General features: G+C 34.1%; 1 protein-coding gene across 2 annotated transcripts; it reads right to left on the bottom strand.

The window, feature by feature from the left end:
• Positions 1 to 801: 801 nt before the first annotated feature.
• Positions 802 to 15,217, bottom strand: LOC122038635 (K(+) efflux antiporter 4-like). 2 transcript variants are annotated; one of them, XR_006127921.1, is made up of 21 exons: positions 14,769 to 15,217; positions 14,146 to 14,189; positions 12,555 to 12,613; positions 12,270 to 12,348; positions 12,045 to 12,106; positions 11,890 to 11,965; positions 11,650 to 11,724; positions 11,171 to 11,242; positions 10,989 to 11,072; positions 10,014 to 10,082; positions 9,202 to 9,279; positions 8,936 to 9,024; positions 5,178 to 5,274; positions 5,010 to 5,063; positions 3,341 to 3,436; positions 2,355 to 2,543; positions 2,197 to 2,274; positions 1,684 to 1,728; positions 1,412 to 1,498; positions 1,149 to 1,325; positions 802 to 1,073 (listed from the first exon to the last, which is right to left on the bottom strand). XR_006127921.1 is itself a non-coding variant. In XM_042598465.1 (20 exons), exons 1-20 carry the CDS (start codon positions 14,983 to 14,985, stop codon positions 1,242 to 1,244), a joined length of 1,734 nt encoding a protein of 577 aa, XP_042454399.1. In that variant the 5' UTR covers positions 14,986 to 15,217; the 3' UTR covers positions 802 to 1,241. The 2 variants fall into 2 exon arrangements, 1 of the variants encoding a protein (XP_042454399.1); XM_042598465.1 differs by having other exon boundaries at positions 802 to 1,325.
• Positions 15,218 to 16,847: the final 1,630 nt, after the last annotated feature.

Genomic DNA, 16,847 nt, shown 5'->3' with positions numbered 1-16,847 from the left:
TTGGCGATCAAGTCTGCTCACGATCGTTGAACGGCCACATATTTCTTGGAAGGGGTAGATCACGCCCCACAATCGTTGTCATTGACGAAGACCAAGGCACGGATAGTGAATGGCAATTTCCATGCATCTTAGCTAAATAAATAAAATGTCGTTCACAAAAAAAAAAACAAAAAAACGACGACATGATGACGAACGAATCACTATGCCAGTGAGGCGGGTCATCAGCATTCATGGGGCTCTAAACTTGACTTGGTCATGTTGATTCAGGTAAAGAGATTGAGCAAACAGCCGACCATAATTTCGACCCACAAAACAACCTATTTTGATGTGAACACTTGCAAATGAGAATCGAAGTAGGGGTCAACAATTTGCAAAACAAACAAATAAATGAAACGTTGAGATAATGCAGACAGCTCGAGCTCCAGGCATAAGAGAGTTGGCTATCAGCATTGCCAGTAAAATTAGAAATTATAGCGGCAATAGTGAACTCAAAAGTTTCAGCAGGAAAAAAAAAAAGATTGGGATCAGTAAAATTACGCTTACATGAAATCATATAAGTGGATCATAGATTCACAAGTTGCATTTGCAGATGAAAGTTATAACTGTGAAATAAGTTCTAAGCGACAACATGAATGAACCACCAAATTAGATAGTATACAGTCTTCAGCAAGTAAAATGGCCGTATCACCTCTAAACCCAGGCCCAGCACAAGCTCGAAAAACCACAGCTGCACTAAATTGAATTCCGCCATTTAGTCATTCTCCGAGATTTGTTGTGAGGAACTTAAAATGCCTCAAGAAATTCTGTTACCAATATGGATACATTGTACAACTAATCAAGACTTCAAATAAAAAATTGAGGATAAGGTTTAAGTACAAAACGGATGCTGATGAATCAGCAATTCTATGACTCGTATGAATATGAAGGAAACTCAAATCTCACAGGTGCAGCATATCAATAAACTAAATATACATTTCGTGTACTTTACACACAAAAAATGGACTAGGATAGAACAGGTTAAATCCCATTTTGTGCTAAAATTCAATCAATAGAGCTTTCTCGTAGTCTTTCTCCTGCGCATAGAAAGTAACCTCCTTCAGATGACAATGGAATGGAACTTATCCGTGCTTTTGAAATTTAATATGAACCTTGAAATAACATGGTTCCGGTACAGCCTATATTGCTGCGACACATGCTCTTGCAAATCATTATCCACAACATAAACTCATGTAAAATTCTTTTCATGAATCATGAGGGCCCTGAATCATTGAAGTCACGCGCTTATTCGCACTATCGGACCGAAGGTTATCCCCTTTATGCCCTAACTGCAGAAGAAACCAGTTTATTAACATGGAACGGAACTGGAACATAAAAGCATCCAAAAGAGAATAGTCGAGGATTAAGTCATTACCTCAGTGCTATCAGGAGCAAACCATCGCAGCAAAACTCCAAGATGAATGACTGCAGGGATAAACTTGAATAACAATGGAGTAGTCACCTGAACCATGTATCGTGTCAATAACATGGTTAGCATGCTAATTTGTAAGGAGTAACCATGGTAAAGATGAGTAATCTTATGACAAATCTTGAAGAGAAAGCTGTAAATTAAACTATGATCTTGATAGCAGTAGCTTCCAATCTCCTAAATTTCAAATAGATAATTGATTCTCGAGAAGTACTTACCAAGCTAAGTGCGGTTGTACCCAGAAGTAAAAGATACAGTTTACCCTGTAAAATGGAGGCTGAAGTTACACAATTTCAAGGATAACTACCAGAAAAAATTATTTACATATAAAATTTGACATCTAAAATAAGTGGCAATATAGGATATTAAAAAGACATTGTATATATGAATGAAATTTGTCAACTCTTGTTGCAGCATAACTGCATAGGGCTCTATCATCAGGTTAGTGTTTGCCTAGTAAGACTTTATTCTAGCTCTAGATTTGTGCTCCAAATAGAAAGCTATCAAATGACCACTATTGCAATTAGCAAGAAAGCAGTTTCTTAAAACATATCTGACTGAAGCACAAGCCAAATTTTTAGCTGACCCATGAAACCATAATTAAAGGTACAAAAAAATAGTTCAGTGACAATGAAAGGCGAAGCTTTGGACCAGATGACAATTTCAAACTTGACTGATGATGAATTAGCACAAACTAAATTAAGAATTCCACAAGGAATTATCCATATAACCTCAACAAGATGAAGGTTTGAAGCACGACTTAAGAGGACGAATGCAAATTCTCCTATCTGCGCTAGAGACAAGCCAACCTGAAAAGAAAGAAATAAGACAAGCATAATATGACAAAACAAAAACAAAAAAAATAAGAGAATGAAATTCAGACTCTTACAAGAAGGGAAGTCTTGTTATTGTATCCAAATCCTTTCACAACTAGTGTCACAACTAGTGTTTTTACAATAATTACTAGTATTACAGCTGCGAGCAAAATATCTACATGGTTCCACAGGAATTGAACATGTATTAGCATCCCAATGCTAGCAAGAAAAAGAGCTGCAAAGAAGTTACGGATGGGATCAATCTGCAGAAAGAAAGAACCAAACGTGAGACAATATTAAAGAAAACATTGCAACTATAAAGCAATACTAGGAGAAACAATAAAACAAACGAGAACAACATTATAGTGTACCCTAAGAAAAATCTTAGTTCCGCCTTAAGAAAAAGTTATTATTGAATTTTTGTCAATGTCAACTTCATCAGTTTGTCAGAAAGTTCCAACTAATTACGAAGCCAAATTGCATCATAACAAATGCATAGCTTAGCTGGAGTCAAGTGATAGAGAGGATGAACAATCTACTAGAGATTAGCATATTCGATGTTTTCTTTCCACACACCATTAAGCATTAACCTTGAGATTACCTCATCTGACCTGGATACAAATGGACAAGGTAAAGCCCAAGATTTGGAATATGGTTGGGTCAGACCAATTCTAATTTGTGTGAAATCAAGGTTGGAGGCATCATACCTTAGGCCCTGAAGCCTTTTTTGTTCTTGCACAATGAATAACTAAGGGTGTAAAGCACAACACTAACACTTGAAATTGAGTTTAATGAAAAATATGTATGGAAATTGCCACGTTCTAAAGGTTAAACATGAGTTATAACTTATAAGTGAAACTAAAAGGTTGGCCCAATTGTGCAAATAAAAAAAAAGATAGCAAAAATAAAAAAATAAAAAGGAAAGATTTCCTTCTGAGAAGTTTACACACAAATAAAAAAGTCTACATACTTAATAAAATTAATCAAACAGGAAAATTATCAATAGCATGAATCATAACTCTATTATGAGTCAAAAATACAGTGATGAAAAAGTACTTACTTGCTCGAGGGTATGTTGTGCAAGATCTGTTGTTGATATCATTACTCCAGCAGCAAAAGAACCCAGTTCAAGGCTCAAGCCCAGCTTGTCACTACACTGAGATAATGAAAAAGATAAATCTTGAGATAGAAACAACTTTAGATGATGAAATTCTAGAACTGGAGGAATAGCAGAAAACAACAGAAGACGAAGATCCCAAGGTTTAAATTATGTTTAATGTAAAAAGGAAAAATGCATCAGAGGCAGTAAAAAAAGATATGAGAGAAAACTATTATGTTCATGTGTATAAGATTTTGAGTAAATAACATGAAAACAAGCATATAATTTAGATGGTGAGGGAAAATAAAGAAACACAAAATTACAAACAAACAAAGAAGAAGAAGAAGAAGAAGAAGAAGAAGAAGAAGAAGAAGAAGAAGAGAGAATCAAATAGAGTTCCTCAGAGACACCAATAATTAAAGCCAATTCACAAACATTGCAAAATAAATTCCCACAACTCTAGACACTAAATGCAAATGTTGTAAAAATAGGAGAAAGATCAATATCAAATATAGATAGCCATACTTGAGGAACAGTACTAAAGCCTTTTTTTTTCAAAAAAAAGAAAAAAAAGAAAAAAAAAATACTGACTAGTTATAAATGATAGTCAAGATTGAAATCTAGAACTCAGCATCTTCTGATCCAAATCCCAAATATGATCTAAATTGGGTGAAGATTTATAAACCTACAAATTGATCCTATACCTGCTTAGTATTCACACATAGGATCTCTACCCCAAACATCTTCGACTAGATAGAATTTAGGTTCCTTTCATCTCCTTATTAGAAGAATATTATTTTTTTTATTATCACTATCATGCATATTAATTAATTTATCTTATAGAAGTGTCATTTGCTATATAAAGATAAAGTATATATTTGTTTATGCTTCGGCCTATTGGAATGATACTTTAAAAAATGTAATACTATAATATTGAAAGTGAATATATATGATAAATCATAAATGCGAAATATAGTTCTAGAATTAAGTAGAATCTTGTGATCCAACAATTCAGTGCTACAATCTAAACTCATGAACATCTTTTTGTTCCCATGTAGGATCTCAATCTAACTACCTTGGTTAATAGTAAATTAAATTTAGAATAAAAATTAATATATATAGTCATACTCGACGGTCAATACTAAAAGATCTTTTTTCAAAAAAAAAAGATAAGAAAAATATGAACTATAATAGTAAATTAAACTTTGGTTGTCAATTCCAACCTTCGCTTCAAATGGTGAAGAAAAAGAGCAATTTGAAACTATCAGAAAAGAATGCCTATTTCATTAATATGATTTACCAAAATATGGAGCTGATTGAATTAGAGAGTGGATTATTATTCAGATGGTATAAAAATGTTATCAGAACCCACTAAACACATCAGTCTCTGGTGCTAATTGCATCATCAGTGAGTTGCAGCAAAAATACTAGTTTGGATGGCATTAGTTGATCAAACATTCATGAATACAAGTGGTGTCTACTAAAATATGGAACAATTTGATTGTAAAAGGCAGTTGATTTAATTAAAAAAATTAGTGCAATAATTGAAAACATAAAAAAAAAAATTGTGCTAACATGGAGAAATAATTCAAAGGATAAAACTAAACAACCAAAGGGATATGGAACAAACCCAAGCAACCAGCAGACAAAATGCGACAGAGGCCAATTGATAAAGTTCATTGGTCTGCACAGAAGCATGCACATTGTAAACATATAATTGAAAATGTCATAAAAATTTGAGCATGATAACAAAAGAAACTTTTTTTGCACAAACAGCTTGTTACTTGGTTGAAAGTACCTGAGATGAAAGACTGATCATCAGCCTGAGAAACCATGGAACAGCAGTACGTGATAGTATAGAAAGAATTGCTAAAAAAGTGAACAGCATAATCAACCTGGTGACATTTTCATAAACAGGAACACACAATTAATAAAATGTGAACATGAAGCAGAAGAACCTGGAAGAATGATGTAGTATTCACAATCTGGGCATAAATTTACTATCAAATACTAAAAGCAGTGGCTAATTAGCCAAAATATAATGTACTACAATTACAATCTGTGCACAGCGCATATTGAAACCCTTTAATTCAGATTGACTGCACGGATATAAGTTATTGAATGATTAATTCACTAACCTAAACCAAAGATGAAACTGTTGAAGTGCTTCAAATATTCAATGAATTTTAAGAGAAGTACAATTTTTCCCACATAAGATTGGATGGCAACTGGTCGGGTTCGGGCCGGGTTTGGCCAATCCCAGAACCCACTCCGCCAAAAAAAAAAATGAACACAAACTTGCTCCGCCTACTTTTTCAACTTGCCCTGCCCTGACCCCACTCAAAACCCAGTGGGTTCGGGGTGGGTTGAACCCGCCAACCCGCTAATATATATATATATATATATATATATATATATATATATATATATATATATATATATATACGGGGCGCGTTCATTGAAGCCTGTAATCCGCTTCTAAAAAACCTAGTGAATGGGTTTAGATCCGCCCCGTAACCCGTTTGACTGGGTTTAAACCCGCCCCAAACGGGACGGGTTTAATACGGGGTCGAGTTTAAACCCGGCCCATTGCCTACATAAGATTATATCCCTTTTTCATTTTTCTATCTGAGAAATTTTTTTCCTTGCACTTTGTCCATGTCAGTAGTTTATCCACCTCTTTTATGATATTATTTAAATAAACCTAACTAAATTATTACATTCCAGGATAGGTAAAAATGTACTTTAACTCATCAGTTCTTTCATGCCTTCTTGCTTTGATGGATGACCAAGAGTTATGGAGTTGCACAACCACACTGCTACCAGGCAAATTCAAATTCAGAGATGAATTCTTGTTGTGACTAACCTTCATAACTCAATGATTCAACTGTGTACCATGGCGTGTCAACATGGAAGGTGTGTTAGGGAGAAAGAGTTCGCCAAAAGAAAGAGCTTGAGTGAGACCAAAAAGAAGATACCTGCACCAAAGTTCATACATCTCCAACTTCCAGGTGTATGATCTTGACCATGTGGATCCACTTCTCAAGTACCAACTAGTTTTGCAATCTCACAACATATAAAAATCTTATTTAATTCACAAATTTGTTAACTAATCACCGTAAACAGTCACACATTTGGAGGTCAGATGCCTAGCTTCAGAGGGAGGCTCTAAGACCAAGATCAAATCAAAACCTTGAAGGAATTTAATCATTGCAATAAATACTCTGATTTCTTGAGTTTAAGGTACTTGAGTCTGCTATCAGGGGAGGGACAACAGCTCATCCCTTTAGACTTGAAGATCTTGAAGAAATATGACAATAAGTACTACAACAATCCCATTCAAGGATGCACCCTACTGCAGTGAGATGTTTTGGAGTATGCATTTGAGGATGCACCTTGCAGTGAGAAGTTCATACAACTCATCTTGGATCATCTTTCTAAAGAAGAAAAAGCACGGAAAGAGATTATAAAATTTAGATTGCAGTTGTAGCTATCAATACAGCTTGTAATATAGTTGTTTGTGAAATTTAATAGGGGTAAGAGCACAGAAATCAAGGGGATAAGGAAAAAGTGATTTGCCAATAAGGGTAAATCTTAAGCAGACAAAGTGCACAGAAATCAAGAGGATAAGGAAAAAGTGATTTGCCAATAAGGGTAAATCTTAAGCAGACAAAGTGCATCCCTAATTATGAAAGGAGAGCCAATCCATTGTCATGATGCAGCAAACAGTCCTAGTCAAAAGTAGTGATGACTTCTCTAATGTTCATCCCCTTTTAGTTCTTTAATATTTTCGTAATTATGTTAGAAATCCAGGATGTGGAACATTGAAATGGTCTACACCAAGCCACCACACTGATGTGCTAGTAGTGGAAGTCATCAATTACATCCTAGGGGGTGGAATCGTATAAGATTGAAATCAATCCGGTGAAAAAGTTGCAACTTTGCCTTAGAAGAGTGAGTTTTGGCTTATCTCTACATTCATTTGACTTATTCAATTATCTCTATGCATTAAGTTTATTAATGCTCATATCTCTTGATTGGAATAGGCAAATCCAAATTGTTTCCAATTTGTGTTAAACACTCACTAGAATTATTATGACAAACACAATTCTTTTGTTTAATTAGCAATCAAAGTAGATACCCATTAGGCATCACGGTATTTGCATATATAGTGAACAAGTGTAGCACCTACCCATAGATCTAATGTCATTAGCATAAATGTGCATTCAATTAATTCAATGCAAATGCAAGCATTTGACTTAATACATATGATGCAATATCTGGAGCAAAAGTATACATTTAAATTATACTATATCCCATAGTGGCATCATGATTTACATGGTAACATGTATGATATTCATTGCATAATGTGTTTGTAAATGCAGTATATTTAATTAAGTTTGTTGGTATGTGCTTACATTTGATGGATATGTAATACGATGCACTTAATAAATCATCTCAGGCATGAACGTATAAAAATAAAATAATACTCTAATTTGGATACTAAGGAAAGCATGGTAAATAATTGTTTTGAAATACACACATGTTAGATATGTTGAAAGCATGCATTTTCTCTGAATTTGCCTCTTATATTCTACTAATCATCCTTTATTTTTATTAATGCATATTTGATAAATGAGTATCAAAAGGTTAAAAGTAATTTGCTAGAGTAATGGTAATGCCAGATGCAACTAAGAAAAAGGAGATTCAAATGAAATATGTCAAAATCTTTAATGCATCTCTTGCAGGTGCACATAGGTATGTGATTGATTCCATTCATATGCTTCACTTTTGTAAAAGACCGCATCGATGATGAAAATAGATATCTATTTCCATAAATTATCTTTGAAATATGTGGATTATTGCATATAATAATTTGATAGTATGTGAAAATGGGGAGGCAATACATACAAGCATGCATGTTCAATTTCTCATCCTCCATGAATTTGGAAAATAGGATAAAAAAAAATCAAAACGAGCTTCCACCTTTTCTTTTCTTTTTTTTAATTGCCCAAAGGTGTAAACGGTTTTACATCTAACTAGATTACAGACTAGCCTATTCCTATATGTAACCATCTTCAACACCCAATTGGCAGGGAATTATTTATGAAGCTAAATTCAGGAATAGTTTCCCATCACAACTTCTAAACAACTAGCCAAAGTAATTTAAATACTAAAATAGAAGCTAATTAATGTTTATTTTAACAAAAACAAAATGTTGTGTTAATAAGATTTAAATACTATCATCATAAATGATAATTGGACATAGCTAATGTATGGATCCTCCATATGTTAGAAGATAGCATAACGTCCATATACTATGGATCACAGATTGATATAATAGCTCTAAGCAATTACTTAACACAAAGACACAAAATTATTGAAAATTCAAACAGTTTACAAGGAAAAAAAAACACTAGAGTGGACTTCAATGTCAAGATAAAATTTAGCTATATCTTTTGGCTAAAATTAACATAGAAAAATAACTTCACAAAATTAAAACAATTACATTTGAGATGAAAAATACTGGATTAGAAAACCTAATATATTACTTACGACTTGGTAACTGACATAAGCCCCTGGAAAATACCAGACGTGCCACCCAAAATGGGAAGTAGTGCAAACAGCAAGCCAACAGCACAATCCTAGCACAAGTTTCCACCAGAACAAACATAAATTCAATGATCTCAAGAAATTAGCATAGCACTTCCTATAAGTTTCTTAAAATTTTATTAATATCCCAGTTCATGCAAACAGCAACTATGCTGCGGAACACTTATCAAAAAGGACTAGAAGAAACTCTTTAAAACTAATCCTAGCACCTGGAGTATGAGTGTCCCAACTGTAACTTGACCATGAAGAGCACTGATACTGTTCCTTTCCATCAAAAACTTCAAAACCTGCATCGCCAGGTTTGTTATTGTTAAAATTCTACTCAATGGGACTTAGACTTGAATGCTTCCAATGAATGATGATTTTCAAGTAAACAAGGATGTACGGTACTAATGTTTAGAAGAACATTGGATATCTAAACTGCAAAACAACAAGAATTATTTCATCATGCTACAAAGGAACATTTTATTAAAAGACTACCTATTCAATACATAAAGAAGGTGAACCTGCTATTAAAACTATGAATTGAAACGAATCATTTGGGCCATTGTAGCTAGTTGATGATCAGAAGCCTCTGGTTGCTCATTGCAAATTGTAACCTCTCTACAAGGACCAAGTTTGAAATAAAAGGGCACAATAAAAGAAAGAATACCTGAACATTACATAGTTCAACAAGAATATTTTCATCTGTTGAACTATTTTCATCAATATTACTTTACACATGTAAAGGGTGTACTAAAAATTTAAAGGCAATGATTATTCAAGTTCAATCACAGAGGGAAAATGTCATATTTGTAAGCCTTTAAACTCACAAGACGAAGTTCATGCAAACACTATTTGGGATTCATTACTTGCTTTCTCAAATAATTTTAAGAAATGGGATGTAGATGATAAGAAATTAAGAACAGAAATTTACTAAGCAAGAGATGCTGTTAGTATTAACTTCTGAAGTATATATCATTATATTCTCAAAGAACAAAAAACCCCTCTAACTAACATCATGGTTTAAATGGAAACTCACCACAGCGGTTGAAGACATAGATAAAAAGGCACCAACAAATATCCCTTCCGAAGTTTTGCCTCCGCATAACTGAAAAACAAACTCATATAAAGAATATACCACTAACCATTCTTGAGTGTAGCGAAGTACTATATATTGTAATTAGATATTCATAGAGTCTCAACAGTAGACACAGCAATTTAACTACATCCACAAAGCAAACAGCAGATACAGGAGAAATAGTGGGACTGACAAGGCTACATAAACATTAAAGTAAAATTTCAACAACTACAAGAACAGTAATAGGCAGCTAATATTAAATAAAATATTGATGACAATGTTCCAAGCTCTATGCCAAAGATTCCATGCATAGAAAATAAATTTAAAAAATCATTTTAATTCCCACTGGTAAATTCTTTTTAACTGCTGTTTGTAAGTGTCCAAAATTTTAAACTAGAACAAAGCAAAGCAAAATTCTTCTACTCATGTATACATAACATTGTATAAATCAATGAACTTAACATGCAATGCTAGCAACCTCTTAAAATTGAATTATTATTATTATATTTCATTTGCACAAACAAACCTAAGCCATACTTGAATCAAGATGCCATAAGAGTATGGTAAATAGGCAGAAAGCTTGTGATGAATGAAGTACACATAAATAACATAGATTCAAAATAAATGCTTTACTTTAGAATTAAAATTTATTTGCCATTCTATTATTGTTACAATTGATTTTGTGATTATTTAAATCAGTATGGTACAAACATTGTGAATGTGTCTAACTTTAGCATGGTGTTTAGAATATGAAGGTACAGATTGAGCCTTTTCTAATACAGCCTGTATACTTTCTGAAACCAAAAGGCAAGAAATGACTTTCATTTTGCAGTCACGATGAATAAACTAAAGCTAAAGTAGGTAAGATTAGTATGAATCATATATGATAGTAGAAAGGATATTCCAACAAAAACAGTGTGTAACTTGCAAACATACCGATGCAATTATACCACATAAGCACATAAATAGTAGAATTTGGAGAAATCCTCCACCAATAGCCACGGCGCGGACAACTCTAATCTGTAAGTGCAGTGTCAGTGACAGAGCAACTATAATAACATTAAGATTTATAACTTCCAAGTAACTTCAAAGTCAAGTATAAATTTTTGACAAAGTACCTTACTTATGGAGAAGTCCAAGCCCAAAGCAAAAAGAAGAAAGATTACGCCAAACTGAGCAACTGTTTCAACCTACATGCAGTAATGCCAAAGATGATTGCTAAGTACAAACAACATAGATAGTTGCCAAAGTATTAATAAAAACATGATAAGTCAGATAAAAAATATTGATATTAATTACTACCACAAGATGTTTGCAACATTGCCAATCTTTGCAAAGTTCTTTATACTGATTCTAAGCAACGTTTGTTGGGTTATCATAATCTAGTTTCACAAGTAGAGCATAGTTCACAGAAAAAATATTCAAGAGTATTCTTTGTTTCTTTTGATTTATGAAAGTGGATTATCATAGCCAGATATAAATAACACTGATGAACAAATGAGATAAGTTTTTGGATACAATATAAAGTCATCAAACTCAATCATCAGAGTTGGCTTAACTTCAGAGTAGCCTTTCAACGGAAGTAAAAACAACTTACTTGAACCATTTCACTAATAAAGCGAAAGCCTCCTGGTCCAATGATAGATCCAGCAAGCAAGTAGCCAGTAATTACCTAAAGTGCTTCATAAATCAGTAGATTTTAAAACACATAGTAAAGGGAACTGCAATTTGAGTGCAGTGTAGATAAAGAAAATAATAATGATGGCTAAATTTATTAATCAGTCAATGGAGATGCTACTGATAAAGGAACACCATTTTCTAATACTTTAATACTCACTGGTTGCCCAGCACAGGCAAATGCAATTCCACCACATGTTGCAGACACAATAACCACCACCAGATCAGAAATCAACCTGCACAGCTCATCTATATCATGTAAGTCAAAGAAGTCATTCTAATAAAACCTTCGCAATCATAATCTAGAAAATTTACCTCAGGTCTAATTGTAATACTGGATACTTTGACTTTGGATTTGATATGATAAAGACATTATCCTGTTATAACAGGGTACATTGAAAATTGAATACTCTAAATGATGAAAGGTCAATATGAACATAGGCAAAACCGAAAACAGAAAAGATTCACTAATTTTATCAGTGTATACAACAAATTATCTAGCATTCACACTTTTGCAATTTGGGCAAGTAGTTGTCGTACCTTCCGATCTATTAAGGTAGGAATGTCTTCAACTCGGTTCTCATTATCCAGATTAAAAACATCATGAAACTGAAAGGACCTAGAGAGAAAATAAGATAGTTTAAGGAAGTCATTTGGTGAAAAATAATTTTACATCCATTTACAAATAAAACAAGCAGTGAGGTACATATTCCCAAGTACTCAGAGTCAGATATATTAATCTTATCCCTCTATTGAACTTTATGCAAACCATTTAAAAGAATAGAAATGTAAATAAAATATATATTAAAAGAAAGGAGCACATACTTTTCCTCTTTGGTCTCATTCTTCTTTGTGGTGACTCTAGCTACAGTCTCTAGAACTGCCTAGTATACAAAAGAAGACTTATCCCTGTTAAGTTCTCAAAATGCATATTGTTGCTAGTGCCTCACTAAATAAAGTTAGGTAAAAATGAATAAATAATAATAATAATGAAAAGTAAATCTGTTGGAACTTCATGTATTCATGTAATAAGTCCACAGTGAATTCAGTCAGCATCATGAAGCAATGCAGTTGTTGAGAACAAGGTTCAAAATCTCGAGCCATGTTAGAGTTTTAGCATTTGACCGGAAAGATAATATGTTCTGATATATGATGCCAATGATGAATTAGAGATGCAAGGAGGAAGGAAATAAAAAAAGAAAAAAGATATATAGTTAAATGTTTGTGTTCCATCTGAAATGGTACTATATCACTCTGTACGGACTGACATAAGCTAAAAAAAAGTTAAACAATATTTATCTCAATTCATCTTAAGCACGTATTGTAGCATATCAAGGGGGATGTCGGGTGTCAAGTGTCGGCATGACACAATACTCATCGATATGATAGATATAGCGGCACAGGAAGTATTACATGTGTCAAGTAATATTGAGTTTTTGTAATTTATTGAAATTATGCTTGACACTATACAAGATTTCAAACTATGGATAAGAAGCATTGTGAGGATGAGAATATACCTCTAGAAAAGCTTAAGAAACTACAAATCTTTTGAAAGGACAGAATTATGAACATCAAAAGAACATATTCAAAAAGTACAATAATCTACATCCAGTAACTTCCTGACAGATACATGCCAGCATCAAGATTGGTGCTATAGCAAAGACCAGATATAAGTAACATCAGTTAATAATACAAATAATAGGGTCAAAATAGATTTAAACAATGAACTAGTTAATTCTCACCAATAGCTGTTAGAGATAGTTTTTATTGTCTAGTTGTATACACAAATCAATTGTTTAGCAAGGTTTCTGTCATCATTCTTCCTTGCTTCTATTCTTTATAACACATACCAACTAGACAAAAGCATCTGCAAATTACTATCAATATCTAAGCTTGTTATGTTCAAATGAGGCAGCCCAAACTGCTGCAATTATACACCACAATCAGTAGGCACAGATCTTTCAAAATTAACACCAAGATATCCATTAAATGTGTTTCTACATATTTAACTCCATCTGCAAGATACCACTGACAAGATAAGATAATCGACTTATTAGGTACAAAATGTTATCGTCACAACTTAGATTTCCAGCTTGGTAATATGCCTCCTACCAAGATCTAGCTTGAATAAGAAACAAAGTTAACTCCAGTTGAAAATGCTGAGCATGGTAAATACAACCAATAAAATCATCATCAAACACCTACAACTACATTGACTTAACTTTTAATTCTCACAAAGGCATGTTGACTATGTACGACTGTGCTTCGTACTTGTTGGGAAGAACGACAAGAAACAAAGATGGAGGAAAAAAGCTAATTCATCTGTAACTGAAAGAGTAAGGCTAAAAGACAAATACTTATGCATAAAGCTCATCTTTGATGAAAACACTCATCTAAACATTTTTATAAACTATACCTGGTTTTCAGCAACACTATTGTTGAAGCCACCAGGGTCAATTTCTGCAGAATATATGAAATGGTTAGATTGATCAACTTTTCCTTTAAAATATAAAACTTCAGTTGAAGTCAATGAAATACAATATATCTCACAAAAATAACAAAAACAAATAAATGTTATGGCTACAAGATGAAGGATCGGAAGCTACATTTTTTGAACTACTAAAGCCTGATTTACAAAATTCCCAGAACCCACGCTGAATTTTGAGGCCTATTAATCAGATCTCGTAAATTAACAGCTAAATGAGCCTTAAAAGCAACCCCTAAAGCAGCCGACCAACCAGACTCTCCTACAAGAGCCATAATTAGTCCAATGGTACAATTTCAACATCGAACATAGTGGAACTTCTTTCCAGAAAATACGAGAAAATGAAGAAAGAAGACGCAAAGGACCTTAAAACCTAAAATGGGCGTTTCTAAATTCATCCTCATATTAAAGACCAAGTGACCAAGGATAAGGAAGCAGAGGTCCAGCCTCCAAGAACCCCTAGCGATCTACCGCCGGAACACATTGCCACACGTCAACAAACTCAATCCGGATAATAAAGGAACGACAGACTAAGAATTCAGATCTGCACGAACCTCCACCATTCTGCTCGTTCTCCGGAAACTCCTTCTCGAGTGCACGGTCGATCATGTCGGCGAAGCTGTCCTCCTTGGCGGACTCCCCCTTGATCACCTCCGTCGCATTGACTACCTCCGAGTCGGCGGCTCCAGACAAGTAGACCACCCTGGAGAAGAAGATGGTGACGAGGAGTAACGACGTAATGGGCGATCCGGCGAGGCGGAGGGTCCCCATCGGCAGCGGCGGATCAGGTACAGTCAGAAGGTCCGAAAGCGAGAGAGAAGAGTTGGGGGGACGGCGAGGTCCGGTCACCACCCCGGCTTCTTCATCTTCTCTCTTTTGACTCCTCCGCTGGATCTCCTTAATTATTTTACTGTGATTTGGGCGGAGCACCGGAAAAGCCAAGCTTGGGTCGTGAGCATCCCACGGAAGCCGAAAGCTTGAGATCGCACGGACGCAACGACCGCATGAAGTATCTTAGGCTGTTTGGGACCGTCCGATGGAAGCAAATGAGAAGGTTATTTTCACACCGACACTAGGTAATTCAATTGATTTGCTAGGCGAATTAATCTTCATTAAACCAAATTAAATATTCATGCATGCTTACGTGGAAGTTATATATATATATATATATAAAATGTAAGTTGGCTCTATAGAAATTTTATATGGACAACAACATAAATTAGTAAGTACAAATGGACCCAATATAATAAATTAAGATAGTTTTATTGAAATGGCAATAAAGTGATCCATAATATTAATCTTATTATCTTGTAAGCAGTAAATTTTTATTAAGTAGAGTTTTTTTTTTTATAAAAACAATTATCGTATTCTCACAATCGGTTACAACAAAAATCAAGCTGTAAAAAGGGCTGAGAATCCTATTCGTAAAATTGGGCCTAACTTTGAAAGCCTAAGTTCAAACATATCTATTGATTTCGATCTAAATTCATCCAGTTACGATAGAATTCGTATAAAATAAAAAATATATAAAATATTAAGAAATAAAAAAAATATTTTCTAATAATAAATATTCCCTAATAACATATATGTAAAATATTAGGAAATAAATAAATATTCTCAAATAATAAACATTCTCTAATAACACATAAAATATTAGGAAATAAATAAATATTTCCTAATACACCCCTTCAAGATGGTGTCCCAGAAATGACATCAATCTTGCTACAAATAACAAACAGTCGACGTAGAGAAAGTGACTTAGTAAGTGCATTGATCAATTGATCTTTAACAGGAATATTAGTATTCGCAGTTCGGAGGATTGCACTATATCACGAACAAAGTGATAATCAATAACTAGATGCTTCATCTGAAAGTAAAAAAACAGGATTAGCTGAAAGATAGGTGACATCCAAATTATCAATGAAAAGCACATCGAAGAGCGTGGTAACCGAAAAAGTAAGTATATCAAAAGTGACTTAATTTATTAGATCTCAGATGTCATAGAGGCAATGATGCGATATTCAGTTTCAGTTGAAGAGCGTGCAACCGTGCGCTGCTTGGTAGATTTCTAGGAAACTAAATTAGCACGTAGAAAAATAACAAACACACCAATAGAACATCGATCATCCGGATGTCTTGCCCAATCCATATCGGAGAAACCATGAAGAGTAAGAGGTGTATCCGTAAGAAGACGAATGTCAAGATCCCTAGTACCATTGAGCTTGTTGACTACAAAGGAAATACAAGATGAGTCATACAGAGATGTTGTAAGCTCCCAATCACCTGTCGGAACTTTGTTGTATCAAAAGACAAAGACCCATCAAAGCAAAGTAAGATGAGAGCTACCAGTAATAAGAGTGGAAATCAGCTTGGAGTCAAGTATATTATGTTTGAAGAGAAGATCAGTGACATACTTTTGTTGGGACAAGAGAAGACTATTTGATGTTGAGCAAACCTCAACACCGTAGAAGAGGGAAAGAGTCCCAAGATCCTTAATCGTAAATTTTGCATGAAGTTTAGATACTGTTGTTGGTGCGTTTGGAACTAATAATCGAACCTGAATTTTGATAAATGACAAGTCGATTAAAGCTAGATGTGTGGTTGATCTAACCTTATTACCGAGTGCGCAGGGT

Source organism: Zingiber officinale, chromosome 1A (genome assembly GCF_018446385.1).
Source record: "Zingiber officinale cultivar Zhangliang chromosome 1A, Zo_v1.1, whole genome shotgun sequence".
NCBI lineage: Eukaryota > Viridiplantae > Streptophyta > Magnoliopsida > Zingiberales > Zingiberaceae > Zingiber > Zingiber officinale.
The sequence above is the reverse complement of the archived record's forward strand: the minus strand, read 5'-3'. Positions and strand labels throughout refer to the sequence as shown.